Source organism: Mustela lutreola, chromosome 15 (assembly GCF_030435805.1).
Source record: "Mustela lutreola isolate mMusLut2 chromosome 15, mMusLut2.pri, whole genome shotgun sequence".
In the NCBI taxonomy this organism is placed as follows: Eukaryota; Metazoa; Chordata; class Mammalia; order Carnivora; family Mustelidae; genus Mustela; species Mustela lutreola.
This window is the reverse complement of record NC_081304.1, coordinates 3,222,655-3,236,112: the sequence shown is the minus strand read 5'-3', so window position 1 is coordinate 3,236,112 and position 13,458 is coordinate 3,222,655. Positions and strand designations below refer to the sequence as shown.

Genomic DNA, 13,458 nt, shown 5'->3' with positions numbered 1-13,458 from the left:
TCACAAAATCTCCTTTTATTGCACCAGGATCTTGGCAACATCGGAGGCGCCTCGGTGCCTGGAGCAGGGGTGCAGCGCGCGGGGGTGTGGCAGACTGAGCCCACCAGGAAAAGGCAGGTGAGTGAGGCCACATGGGACCCCCAGGAGAGGCGACCCCCCCAAAGTTAAGTTAACCCACATTCTAAGTCACCCACGTGACCGCTATTATAAAAGCTTTAGTTATTTATATACACTTACATATTTACACGTGCCCTAGGGTTTGGGCTGATCCTCTGGGCCCACCCTCTCCCTCCCCAGGGCTAAGGACCGTGTGTGGGAGGGAAGGGCCCGCCCGACGGACAGTGGCAAATGCTGCCCACAGGCCGGTGCTCAGCACCGCCCAAGACGCAACGGGCATGTTTTCCTCAGGAAAAGGTTTCATAATCACACAGTGCAGAAGGGAAGAGCCTGAAGAGGAGGGAGCGAGAAGAGATGGGCTCGTGCGGCCCACGCCGGCCTCCCTCCCACGGGAGACCACCACCGAGAAACAGGGCTGTACGGGGATGCAGGTCTACACTGAAGAGGGAAAACACCAATGCCCTGCCCACAAAGGCGCCTGCCTCCCCTTCGGAAGTGGCAGATAAGAGAGCCACAGGGCACAGGGGTGGGGAGGCGGGGGCATGCCCTCCTCTTTGAACGAGGGGCGGTCAATGCGGAGAAACCCATCCTTCCAGGCCGGCATCTGCAGCCAGTGCCCTGCTCGCTTCCTGCTGGGCCCCCGCTCGGGCCACAGGCACCACTACTTTCCCCACCTTTGCGAAGAGAAATGTAAGAACAGGAAGAAAAATCTAGAAGAACCTACATGAGAAAGTTGACGTATGTCCCCACCCCTGCCCTGTGAAGGATACTTTTCTCTGATCCCCCTGCCCCCAGGCCCCAAGCAAGAGGCAAGGCTCGGGTGACACAGGGGGGCCAGGCCAGGCCATCGGGGGCCTCAGGTCCCAAAGAACCACTGTGGAGGACGGACGTCCACGTCCGATGTCTGTCTGTGTCTGCTTCCGACGTTCTGGATCAGAGGACGTGGAGACGTCCGTCCGCGGAGCGGCTTTCGGACTGACTGCTATACCCTCTGCGACTGGGTGGTGTGTGTCTGTTCTCTGGAAAACGTCACCTTCACCGAGGGTTTCCTGTATTTATTGAATTACGAGTTCGCACACACAGCTTGAGCAAGAGAAGAGCGACCGCGAGGGTACAATCAGCCAGACTCGGGCGCGCTCACAAAACAGAGCAAAGCAAGCCGGTGTCGCAGCTCAGGGAAAGGGGACGTATTGCTGATAGAAGCCACAGACCGCGTCACAACAAAAGTCTCTGTTGAGTAGTAAAATAAAAGGATTCTACCCCAAGACCACCACCTCGAAAGCCCCGTGGGCCGCGGCAGCTGCAAGGAAGGGATGGCGAAGCTGTCTCAGCCCCGGCAGCCGCGGGAAAGGCAGGCGCGCCCGCCGTCACCCCGCGCCCCGAGAGAGCCTGCGCTCTCCAGAGACGGTCTCGGTCCTGGCAAGGGAGGGACGCGCCGGCGGCGCCCTGGGGCTTCCGTGCTGAGGGCACAGCTAAGGCAGAGACGGCAGCGCCGGCCGTCGGCAGCGGGGGACGGGCAGCCGCCGAGAGGAGCCCGGCGTGTGCCGTCACCCCGCAGGCACCTGCTCGCTCGACGACACGTGGGGAAGAGCACGGCCGCCGCCCGCTGCTCCCGCCCGGAGACCACACGCGAGGCGGTCCAGGCTCCTGGCCGGTGGGCCGCCGCCTGCTCCACACGTCACCGTGGGGTCGTCGCAGCACCAGCGGCGATGCCAGAGGTCCCGACCCGACGAAGCCCGGCTCCGCGGCCATAGGGCAGCTCGGTCCTCAACGAGGCCGCTCCTCGGTTCACACGGGCGGTGCCCAGGATGCGCCCCGCATCTCCAGAGGCTGTGGGGCACACCACATTGCTCCTGATGAGGGACGAGACCCCAGGAGCCCCCCCAACACCCCCGAGCGCACGTCGGGACGACACGCAGCATTAGATGGCACTCGAAACACACCCGCTCCAGCCCCACACACCGCACACACCTGCATGCGCCAGACGCACGCGCGCCACGCTCACACCTCACCACATGCGCACCACACTAACATACACCTCAGCACACACACCACATGCTAACACACCGCGCACACACACACTCTGAACTCGCCCCCATCAACACACACGCACACTAACGCCCCCACCCCCTCCCCCGCACTGACCGATCTCGACAGCAGCCCAGTCAGCGGCGGTAGCTGAGGCTGGTGGCCTTAGCGGGATGAGTCACAGACCAAAAGTTCCGTCTACTCTGAAGTTTCTGGAAGGCGTTGTAGGTTCTTTTCTTCTCTCTTTTGAACTTTTTCACTTTCTTTTCCTACATAAAAAAAAAAACTCAGGCGTCACCATTCCCAAAGAGGGCTCTCCCCTGATCCCCGCACCTCTTGTGAAGGCTTCTTGGGTGGGGGACACGATTCTCAATGTGCTACAGAACCAACCGGCTTACTCTTGCAAGCCTGAAGGAGGGGTCACCGCTGTCCCCACCCTGCTGCGAAGAAACAAAGCCACAGGGACAAATACCTCGTCCATGGCCACACAACGCTCACAGTGGCCAGCCTGGCATTGGAGCCAGCAGCCTGCCTCCCTGACCACTTTACGGTGTCGCTGCTACTTCAAACGGCCCCGAAGGGTCAAGTCCTCCCTGCCCGGCCCTCAGTGGGACTGCTGTGACTGCCACGTCACGCCAGCTTCAAGCACGGCCCGTACCTTCCCTCGATCGAACTCTTCGTCCCAGTCATCGACGACCGTGGCTATGCGGGCCCATCTGCTGTCCCGAATGGCATCCTGACTGACAGCCGACACCTCGCCGCCCCACGTCAACACTGCAAAGCAGACACCGAGTGTGGGCACTTCGTGCACTCGCTTCCAGCGCATTTTGCCTACACCCGATACATGTGGCCTGGCCGAGGGACACCATTCGGTGAAATGGACAGCGCAGAGGAAGATGAGGGAGAGCAGGGCGGTCTCCACGTGCAGGACAGTGGTCTGTCCCTTAAGCACACATGCCATCCGCTCTGCACCACTGGCCCCCAGCTCAGCTCCTTTCACACCCGTGCTCTCGCTGGAGACAGAAGTCTCACGTTCCCTCTCCAAGACCGAAGACATACAGCACCGGAGACGGGCGATTCCCTTCCACTCCCCACAGCAGCCCTCACCACCCAGAGGCTCCGGCCTGCTCTCAGCACCCCTGCCGACACCCCCAGGAGGTGGCGTTCTGGATCTTCCACAGCAAACCACCCACAGGGCCTGGTTCTGCACTTTGTGCAATGGCCACAGCTCAGGGAGGTTCTCGGCGGACATTCCTCTGCCCGTCCCTAAAGCCCGGTGACCCCCTACCCCAGGACCACGGCACAACGGGTCCGTTCCCGACCTCCATGTGGCCCCACGAGTGAACCGCAGCACAGAAATCCGTTCTCGAAAGCAGTACCTTTCCTCCCGTAAGCTTTATCGGATGAATACTCGAGCAGCTCCTGGAGCACGTCGGACTCCGGCTCTCTGCCCCAGGACGCAAGGGGAGCCTGGGCCTGCCCTGCAACCAGAGAACACTTAGGTCCACACACCTCTGACGGGGCCCTCAATTACTTCTCAAGGGGGGCTACCGTCCAAATCAGCTCTCGGAAGAGTCTAAACAGCCCCCCCACAGGGAAGCGGCCAGGAAAACAGTGGCGGCAGCTGGAGGAAATGACAAAGTGCTGTTGTCACCACAGCTTCCAGGGAGGCTGTCTTCCGGCCGAGTCCTGGAAGAGCCTGGCCACCGCGGACGGCTGGATGCGGAAAGCCGAGGCTGCCCGCCTCGATTTCCAGAAACGACTGTCTGCCTGGTCCTGGGCCCTGCCTGGTCCCTGCTAACCACCTACAGTTGCTAGAAAGGGCTCCCCTCCCCCAGCACGAACCTGACCTTGCTCTCCGTGCCTCCAGTGTATCAGTGACCCCATGACCTTCATGCCCAGTGTCTAGTGTGATGCCCCACCGCCAGTCCCTGCTGCCCTCTCCAGCCCCTCGCCCCCCAGCACAGCGCAGCCCACTGGTTACACGGGGCCACCACGATGCTCTCTCCGCGTCTGGGATTGGAATGCCCTTCCCCGCGGAGCCAGTTCTTCCACTAGTCAGGACAGAGAGCAAACAGAGGAGGGGCTGGACCCCCGCCGCCCGAGCACCTGCACCGGGCGGCGGGCCCTGAAGCCCGGGGTCGGTGGCACACGAAGTGGGCGCTGGAGGCTCATGCCTGCCACCGGCCTGCTCTGGCGCCACCTTTGAGCAGCCTCGCTTCCAAGACAGGCCGCGGTCCTCGTAGCCCAGTGGTAACGTTTCGTCATGGGATTTCTTTCTTTCTTTCTTTCTTTTTTTTTTTTTTAAGATTTACTTGAGAGAGAGAGAGGGACAGCACCAGCGGGACAGGCGGAGGGAGAGGGGGAGAAAGTCCCAGGCAGACTCCATGCTGAGCCTGGAGCCCGACGTGGGGCTTGATCCCAGGATCCTGAGATCACGGCCTGAGCCGAAACCAAGGGCTAGACGCGTAACTGACTGCGCCCCCTGTCAAGGGATTAGTGTTTAGTCACAGGCTCATCTATCAGGAGTCCGACAAACACACACCATCCCCAGCAGCCTGGCACCCGCACACGCCTGACACCGCTGGCCCCCAGGCTGTGGAGCAGACCTCGCAGCAGCGCGGCCACGCCGGGTCCCTGCGCAAGCAGGGACGAGCGTCTCTCCCCTTCGCTTAACGGACACTGTATCAGGAGAGCCCAGCTGAGCCTGGTCAGTCCTGGAGGAAACAACCAGAAGTCACTCGGCCACGGGCAGCCAAGGCCTGGGAAACAGCACAAGCACTGCAAACTCCACCAGCAAGAGGCCACACTGTCTTTAAAAAGGCCCAGCTTGTGGCACGGGGGTGGCTCAGCCGGCTCAGGTCGCGATCTCAGGGTCCTGGGATGGAGCCCCGCATCGGGCTCCCTGCTCAGTGGGGCCCTCTCCCTCTGCTGTGCTCTTGCATGATCATATACTTGATCTTAGCCAAAATCAAATAAATAAATACAATCTTTAAAAAAAAAAAAAGGCCTATCTATTAAAATGGGCAGTGGAAGGTTAACTTCTGAATCCAACCTTTCAAGTTTAAGAATCACTGGAAAAACTCCAGGCTGGATGGCCCAGGACTCCTCCAAACAGGAAAAGTTTAGGCAGAAGCGTGTTGAATCAGAAGAAACACTACGTCCTCAGAACATCTAAAGTTCAAGCATCTCCTAGGTTTTCTCTCGGAGTGGTCTCGGCTGGCCGCCTCGCCAGATGGGGAAGCCGTGACCCACAGGGCACACAGCCTGCCCAAGCGGACAGACGCGGGGCGGAGGTAAGCGGTCTTTCCAGGCCTTCCCCTGCACTACACCTACTCTAGCTGTATGGCAGGGCGGGGCACAGGTGTCCCCCCAGGTGCCCCCCCCCGCCCCCCACCCCTGCTCCTCACAGGTGCATACCGGCTCCATTCCCGGGACGCCTGCCGTTCAGAGGTGGGGAGGGCGGGCTACCAGGGAGAGCAGAGTCCCTCTGCCTCTCACCCCTGCAAACTTCAGGATGCTCATTCTCTTCTACTTCCTGCCATGACTCCTGCTGTCTTTTTTTCTTTTTCTTTTTCCTTGGAGACGCTACAGCGGCCTCCAGCTCGATGACGTCCAAGGGAGAGCAGCTCCTGGGGGGTCAGAGTCAACAGTCAGTTCGGGCACACTGAGGGTGAGTGGGGGTTCAGGTCGCTACCTCAGAACTCCCAGCTGGACGGGCCTCAACCGCACAGAAGAGCCGCCCCGAGTGCGCCCCACAGACGCCCGTGGTCCGGGGGCCACAGACGCCCGTGGTCCGGGGGCCACCATCAAGCCTGGGAGATGTCAGAGAGAGAACCCCACAGCTGCACCGAACCCAAGCGAGTCCTCCAGGCCAGAGCACGCGGCCGCAGCGCCCGCCGATCCAGGGGCACATGACCCGTTGCACCGTGCTCACATGCCCGTCGGGAAGGCTGGCCAGCACCCTGGGTCTCCGGACCGCCCACCTAGGACAGACGCGGGGCCACCTGGCTCCCGAGCTTACCTGTGCCACGGCGGGTCCCGCTGGAGGCCATCTCCCGCACCGAGGCCCTCAGTGCCCTTCCGTCTCCTCTTCTTGCTGCTCACGGGGTGGCCGTCGGTCACGCTTCCCACTTGCCGGCCGTTCTCCTGCAGCCGTCCGCCCTCGTCCTCCAGTCTGTCAGTGGGCACCTCTGCCCGGGCCTCCTTCCCGCGCTCAACGCTCTGGGGCTGCCTCCGCATCTGCCCCTCCTGCAGGGGGGAGGCATCCAGGGCCTCCGCGCGCTTCCTCTTCCTCCTTTTCCTCTTCCCCGGAGAGGCTGTTGCTGCTGTGCACGTCTCTGAGCCCTGCCCCTGGCTCTCTCCCCTGCGGTTCCTCTTCCTCTTCTTACAGAGGCCGTGGGGGGACTTGGCGGCCTCTGGCAGCTGGTGTGGAGGGGCCTGGAAGTCCCCATTGGCCTGAGGTGGGGGAGCAGAGGCGGAGGAGCAGCTCTGTGGGTCTGACGTCCCGAGAGGTCTGGGGCTACTGGACAGTGACACGGAGTGGGGACCGACGGGGAGCTTCAGGTGGCTGGATGGTCTGGGAGCAGGTGAAAGCGCCCTGCGGGGGGACACACTGCTCTGACGCACAGGCGGGCCCCTCCTGCCCACCCGCAGCCTCTGCCCGTCCAGCCCAGGATTCCCAACGGTCTCTCCTCACCGTGGGAATCTCAGAGACACATAAATTACACCAACTTAGAAAAGAGAGAAAATCCAAGTTAACAAAAATCGGAACCTCTTAGTTTCCTGTCACCAAGAAGTTCAAAGTATTTTCCCAAACCTGTGTTACTGAGTTTCTTTTTAAAAAGATTTATTTATTTTAGACAGAGCAAGCATGCGAGCAGGGGAGGGGCACGGGGAGAAGCAGAGAGAATCCCCTAGCCCCTGCTGAGCTCGGAGCCCGAGGCAGGACTCCATCTCACAACCCCGAGATCACGATCTAAGCTGAAATTAAGAGTCGGCCACTGAACTGTGCCACTCAGGCGCCCCGAACTCACGTTTTTTATTCCCGGCACAAGGGTTAGAAGAAAATTCTGTAAGTTCACCCAGAAGCTTCAAGGTGTTCACGCACGTGATGCCAGCCTCATAAGAGGGGCCAGCACGGGCCTATATACTGTGCACTCGGACCCCCTCTAATTCAGGGGCTCCGGAAACTCGGGAAAACGGACTCTGCAGCCCATCACACCGTGAGGCGAGGCAGGGCGCAACGGGGCGCTCCGTCGGGTTAGGCTCTTTGACCCACCTCTGGGCAGACCTTGCAAGAGTTAACCTGTTCTAGGCCTCGGGCTTCTCAGACATAAGCGACTGACAGTAACGCTGACCTCAAAGGGTTATGGAATCAAACAGGACTGCCGTGACCTCAGTTAGGACAGATGCCCAGACAAACTACACTATTCCGTTTACTGTTTTCCGGGAAGCTTGGGAAAAAAAACAAAACAAAAAACTGTACGTTGAAAAAGGAAAAAAAAAAAAAACCCACAGTAAATATCTCACACACTTCAAGACCTACCACGTGTAAAAATACCGTGTTGGGTCCGGGCCGAGTGTGCGGGCGAAAGAGGCGGGTGATGGGGGCGTGCAGCAGCAGCACCAGCCCATGGTGGCCGGAGGGTGGCGAGGACCCCTCAGCGCCCAGGGCAAACAGCAACCACCCAAACCACCTCCCAGCCTCGCCCAGCTTCCCCCCTCCCTCCCTCCACAGCTGCCAGAGCCTCCCGAGGCGGCCCCTGGGCAAGCAGGTGTCAGTAACTCAGCTGTTGGCTAGTCGACAACCTGGGGGATATGAGCATCCCTGCGTGTGACAGGATGGGAGGTGCGTCTGTCGGAGCCTGAACACAGCTCCCGGCGAACCACGGCTCCCCGCTCTGGACGCTCGCCCAACGCTCTGCAAGCCAGTGTGAGGGGACAGTTGGGGGAGCCCCCGCAGGGAGGCAGAGGGGAGCCCGGGGAGTGCCGGAGGAGAGACACAGTGATACCGGCAGCAAGAAGACAGCCCTCCGCAGGGCACAGGACTCTGGGTTCGCGCAGGGTCCTCCTGGGACTCCTGCCCTCCCCTTCTACTCCGGAGTCCCGTCACAAGGCCGGGGAGAGACTCCAGGGCACAACCGCATCCCCACACGGACCCGGCAGGTGGATGGAAAATGAAGACAAGTGAAAAGATCAGGACCGCAGAGAGCAGGCTGCCTCCGACCGGCCTGAGCTCCTCTGCCCGACGGAGAGAGAGAAAGCAGGAAGGAGTCGGTGCAGGGCCCGCCCTGTGCCTGTCCACCGGCGCACCCCTGTCCGTCCTGCAAGGCCGGAGACCACGTGTGTCCTCACCAGCCAGGCACACGCTAAGCACAGGGGGGAGCGGCCGGCCCGGGGGCCTGCGCCCGCGGCTCACCTGATTGCACAGACGGGCCAGGAGGCGGCAGCGACGGGGTGAGAGGTTTTCCTGGGGTAGGTGAGGTCGGACAGTGGAGAGAGGGGCGGACGGAGGTCACTGCCGGCTGCCCTCCGCAGGGTGCTGGCCTGCAGTTATCGACATAAATAAAAACTTGGTGGTCTAAAAGAGGTCGTCGTGAGTGAAGAGGGAAAATAAAGATAAACAAATAAATAAAAACAAAAAATAAAAATGAAAGAGCCCGGAAAGGACGATGAGGGGCAGAAGGAGGAAAACGGGGGGTGGGGGAGGGGGACGGTAGAAGAAGAAGCAGAAGTGTTTTTGGTTAGAAACAAAAAGGAAAAAAGGAAGGAAATTTAAACAAAAATCTCAGCACAATTACATCATCGAGCTTCACGCTGCACACGCAGGTGCCAGCCAGCCCATGGCCCGCATGCCCCCGCGCCCAGGTTGCCTGCCAAGCCCACTGCACTGGCCCCATCTTCCCCCTGAGGCTCCTCTAGGAGATTCTGTCTACGGACAAACACGGGGACCTGCCACCTCTCCCCAACCCCCAGCAGCCGTCCGGTGTGTGGGTCACATCAGGGACCCCCAAAGCCCCACCTTGGCCCCCGGACAGCCCTGTCATCTGCAAATGCCTACACCACCTCCGTTCCTCCGATCGGGGGCGGCCAAGGGCCCGGACACGATTCACCCCTCCCCAGACTGAAACCAAACCTGCTCTGTGGGCCCTAGAGACACACTTCCGGCGGGCAGGCTCCCACACACCCACCTTCTTGGCAGAAAGGGCCAGTTTTTTGGCCGGTGGAGGAGACATGATGTTTGCGGCCTCGGCGGCAGTGCTGCTCAGGACGGGGGACTTGGGCTTCACCACTTTGGAGTCGTCTCCGTCCGGCAGCGCTCTGGACTGTGTTCCCTGAGAATCCCCCAAGCGAGTAGCTCCGCTCTCGGGCGCTTGGGGGCCCTTGGTGGGGTCGCTGCTGGCACAGCGGCCTGGGCTGGAGCTGCAGGAGCCCCTCCCGTGGAGCTCGCGGCTCTCGCTGCCCGCCTTGGGCCCGTGCCCGTTGGCAGTCCCTCCGGCCGGGAGCCTCGGTGAGGTAGAGAGGGCGGCAGCCCTGCCATCCCAGGAGCCCTGCCTGGGGCTCTCGCTCCTGCTGCCATTCCCGCTGCTGGTCCCGTGGAACCCCTGAGAAGCTTTGCGTGACGGGGAGAGGGGCCCCAGGGGAGTTGGTTTCTTGACTTTCTTTCCAGCCTCATCCAGAGAGGTTGGTGTGGGGGGGGGTGTTTTGGAGAGTCGGGGGGAAGGGGCTCCCACGGACGGCTTCAGAGGAACGTATCCATTCTGAGACTTCAGACTCAACACGGAGCCGTTTCTGGAAACGGGCACACCAACCTCCTCGGGGGCCGGCGGCTTCTTCGTCGGCAGCGAGTCCGGTCGCTGGAGGAGAGCAGAGCAGAGGATATGATCACGCCCTGGAGGGAGCACGGGCCGGCGGCTCCCCACGAGGTCGGAGTAGCCTGTGCAGCGGACGGGGTGCCCACCAACAGTCCGAGACAGATCATCTACATGGATGCCCAGTAAAGGCGCTGCTGGTATCCTGTGAGCAGTGCACGCGGGGCGTGCATCTGTATGGGCCCTTTACTGACAGCAGGATGGTTTTTGTCAGAAGCAAAGAAACACAAAAAAGTATAAAGGAAAAAATAAAAGCACCAGGGTCCCACCTACTGCCCAAACATGAGTACTGACGGGCCCGCTGGCACCCTCTGCTCTGGAACGGCCCTGCTTTTCGGAGCGGCGCTGGCCCGCACAGCTGCGCCCAGTTCTACCCACGGCCCCCCAGAGTGGCTTCCCACGTGCTCCCGGTGAAGGTCATTAACGTCTGACTGGAACCCACCTTGCCGCATGACGTCCCCAGACCTGGCCTGTCTCCAGCTGCCTCGGGAGTGAACAGCGCCCTGTCCTCCAGAGCCCTCCCCTCACCCGGCTCTGAGTCCTGGCTCTGTGGAAACGCTCCCCACGGCCCGGGTCTGTGCTGCTCCCCACCGCTGCCTCCCGCCTAGCGCAGGGTCTCCCAGAATCAGAGCTGAAGAACCATTTGGTTGCTGAACATCTGGCTGAACTGACCACCGAGAGACTAATGCTTCTCCCCTACTCAGGAAATTACCTGCTTGTCTGCTGGGAGTGGTCACTAGGCTACGGCTCGGGGCGCTGGCACTCCCCTCGAAGGACACCTGCTGTCCTCTCCCTGGGGACAGAGAGGGGGCTCTCCTCCAAAATCTCTGCTAAGTCGACGCCACAGCTGGCTCTTGGTGCACCAACCCTCACACCCTGTCATCTGAGTTCATCCGAACTAGTCCGTTATGTGCTAGGAACAGGAACCTTTTGTTGTGCTTGCTGCAAATATTTTTAGAAGTTTTTTTTTTTTAATTTCTAATATATCATGCATAAAAATTCAAACTTTCATTTATCCAGTTCCTTTCTTGTTTTTCTATACTTTTACAGTTTTCTCTGTTCTGGAGGCTTACTGAGAATGCACTTCTACTTCCTCCAAGTTTCTTCTCTTTTTTTCCCCTCTATTTTTAAAAATAACTTATCCTTTACTTACATTCTTCCTAAAGAGAACACATCTTGGGGCACCTGGGTGGCTCAGTCAGTTAAGCGTCTGCCTTCAGCTCAGATCATGATCCCAGCGTCCTGGGATCGAGCCCCATGTCAGGCTCCCTGCTTGGCTGGGAGCCTGCTTCTCTCTCTCCCTCTGCCCATGCTCTCTTTCTCAAATAAATAAATACTTAAGCAAAAAAAAAAAAAATCACATCTTCCTGCTGCACTGTAAAACCCTGTCACACAAACATTTAACTTCATGGAACTTATACTATGTAATTTAAAGTAAAAGGGCTTTTGGGGCGCCTGGCGCCTTTGGCTCAGGTCAGGATCCCAGGGTTCTAGGATCAAACCCTGCATCAGGCTCTCTGCTCAGCAGGGACCCTGCTTCCTCTTCTCTCTCTGCCTACTTGTGATCTCTATCTGTCAAATAAATAAATAAAATCTTAAAAAAAAAAAAAAGTAAAATGGCTTTTGTGCGAATACAGTATGTGTGGCACATGATCTTTGTAATGCAAATGTGCGTGGCCAGTGGTGTGGCCCTGTGGTACCAACTCCCAGTCTGGAACACAGTGACAACCCCCTTGACCATCAGGCCACGGTTTTTCCCTGCCACACTCAATCCCAACCCTCTCTTTCTCGTGCACTGGAAGGGAAATGCGGGATCTGCATAAGGACTCACGCCCTGCGGACCATGAGGCCTGTGGCCGGCGTCAGGATCTGACCTTCAGACTGAAAGGAAAGAATCAGACACAGACGGCAGAAAGGACCAGTCTGGTTTTGAGCTGTAAGAACTGTGTTGTAAGGTAACCACTCACTACTTTGCTAATAAAACTGATTTGTAGTAGAAAAAGTCAAATACACACAAAAACAACTTTCAACAAAAATAACTTGAAAATGAGGATATTTCCCAACTGTTAACCTTTTACCACATCGGCTTTCTTGCTCACTCACTCCGCGTGTCTACACACATACGTGTGACATTTCTCTTCTGAACCATCTGAATGTATTTTAGACATGATGTCCCTTTACTCCTACGTATGTCCATGTACATTCCTAAGAACAAGGTCGTTTTCTTAACACACCCGCAGCATAATCATCAAAAGCAGGAAACAAACACTGCTAGAGACTTCCCACATTTTCAATACTGAATTCTGAGGATAAAATACATTTCTTCCCAGATGCTTCGGGTCGAGTGTGCATGGCAGCTGGCCCGGGACAGGGGCTCGCCGAGCCACCGTCTGGTCCGCTCACTGGCCAGGTTTTCGCATCACTGTGTCTCCTCCCGCCGCCCTCCCCGTCCCTGATGTCAGCTCCTGACCAACTGGAGAGAGAACGTGGAATAAAACAGGACACGCTGAGCTTCCCTTCCGTCAGGCTGAGTGCCCGAGCATGAAGAGGTCTGGGGGCTCCACGGTCCCTTGATAGGCACAGACAGGAAGGTCCGCGGCATAAACACGGATCTTCTGAAACATGTACCTTTCCAGTCAGCAGGGAGCCAACGCTCCCACTGCCAACGCTCTTCTTCAAGTGGTCGGGCACCACAGTTGGACGGCTGGGGACGGAGGAGACAGTCCTGGGGAGGGAGCCATCAGGACTCTTCTTCGAGCCTGGAATTCTGTCAAAGGAAGAAATCGGAGTCGGAGATCTCTTACCGAAGCCACAGAGGTGTCCCCAGAGAACCCCAACTCCCCGGGTGAGCTTCTCTGAATTCCCACGCTGCCCTGGCAACAGCGCAGGTGTGTCACGGAACCTCGGAGATGGGCTCAGTGTAAACAGAGAGCCCCGCGCAGCCGAAGGTCCTCTGAGATGAGATTCTCACTTTATCAGAAAGCCAGGGACCCCTCAGTCCCTGCGTCCAAATTTAGCAGAACAGCTATGAAGCAGTAAAAAGGCCTTCAGCCTCCATGTCCTCTGATCTCCAGGTCGCTGACCACCAGCCCTGAGGGAAGGTACCCGGCCACAACCTCCCGGCTCTGGCAAGGCCCCTCACGGCCAGAGAGGAAAGTGCGTCGGTGCCATCCACACACAACGCATCTTGTTTGTGGCAACAGCAGAAAGAGGTAACTTCCCCATTTCTATTCCGCGGCAGCTCCGCGTGGAGCAGGCCGAGGGAGTCCTGCTGACCTTCCCAGAGGCACTGGCTGTCGCTCAGCTGGGCTGGCGTGGTCGAGAAGAGCCCTTCCCCAGGGACACTCCCAACACCCCCCGGGACGTGACCTGCCCGTTCCCCTCCCGTCTCCACGATGCCCGCATAGCAGCAGGCCAGGGAGAGCAGAGGGCAAGCGCC

General features: G+C 59.0%; 1 protein-coding gene across 4 annotated transcripts in view; it reads right to left on the bottom strand.

Annotated features, from left to right (window-relative positions):
* The window catches only part of USP36 (ubiquitin specific peptidase 36), a 37,927-nt gene continuing 24,469 nt past the window's right edge, over positions 1-13,458 (bottom strand). For all 4 annotated transcript variants that reach the window (XM_059149374.1, XM_059149375.1, XM_059149377.1 and 1 more), the window contains 9 exons: positions 12,648-12,786; positions 9,339-10,004; positions 8,567-8,694; positions 6,170-6,745; positions 5,566-5,777; positions 3,525-3,626; positions 2,804-2,919; positions 2,263-2,414; positions 1-1,947 (listed from right to left, as the gene is read on the bottom strand). In XM_059149374.1, coding sequence (XP_059005357.1) covers positions 2,283-2,414; positions 2,804-2,919; positions 3,525-3,626; positions 5,566-5,777; positions 6,170-6,745; positions 8,567-8,694; positions 9,339-10,004; positions 12,648-12,786 — 2,071 coding nt within the window. In that variant the 3' untranslated portion in view covers positions 1-1,947; positions 2,263-2,282. The remainder of the gene's footprint in view (positions 1,948-2,262; positions 2,415-2,803; positions 2,920-3,524; positions 3,627-5,565; positions 5,778-6,169; positions 6,746-8,566; positions 8,695-9,338; positions 10,005-12,647; positions 12,787-13,458) is intronic.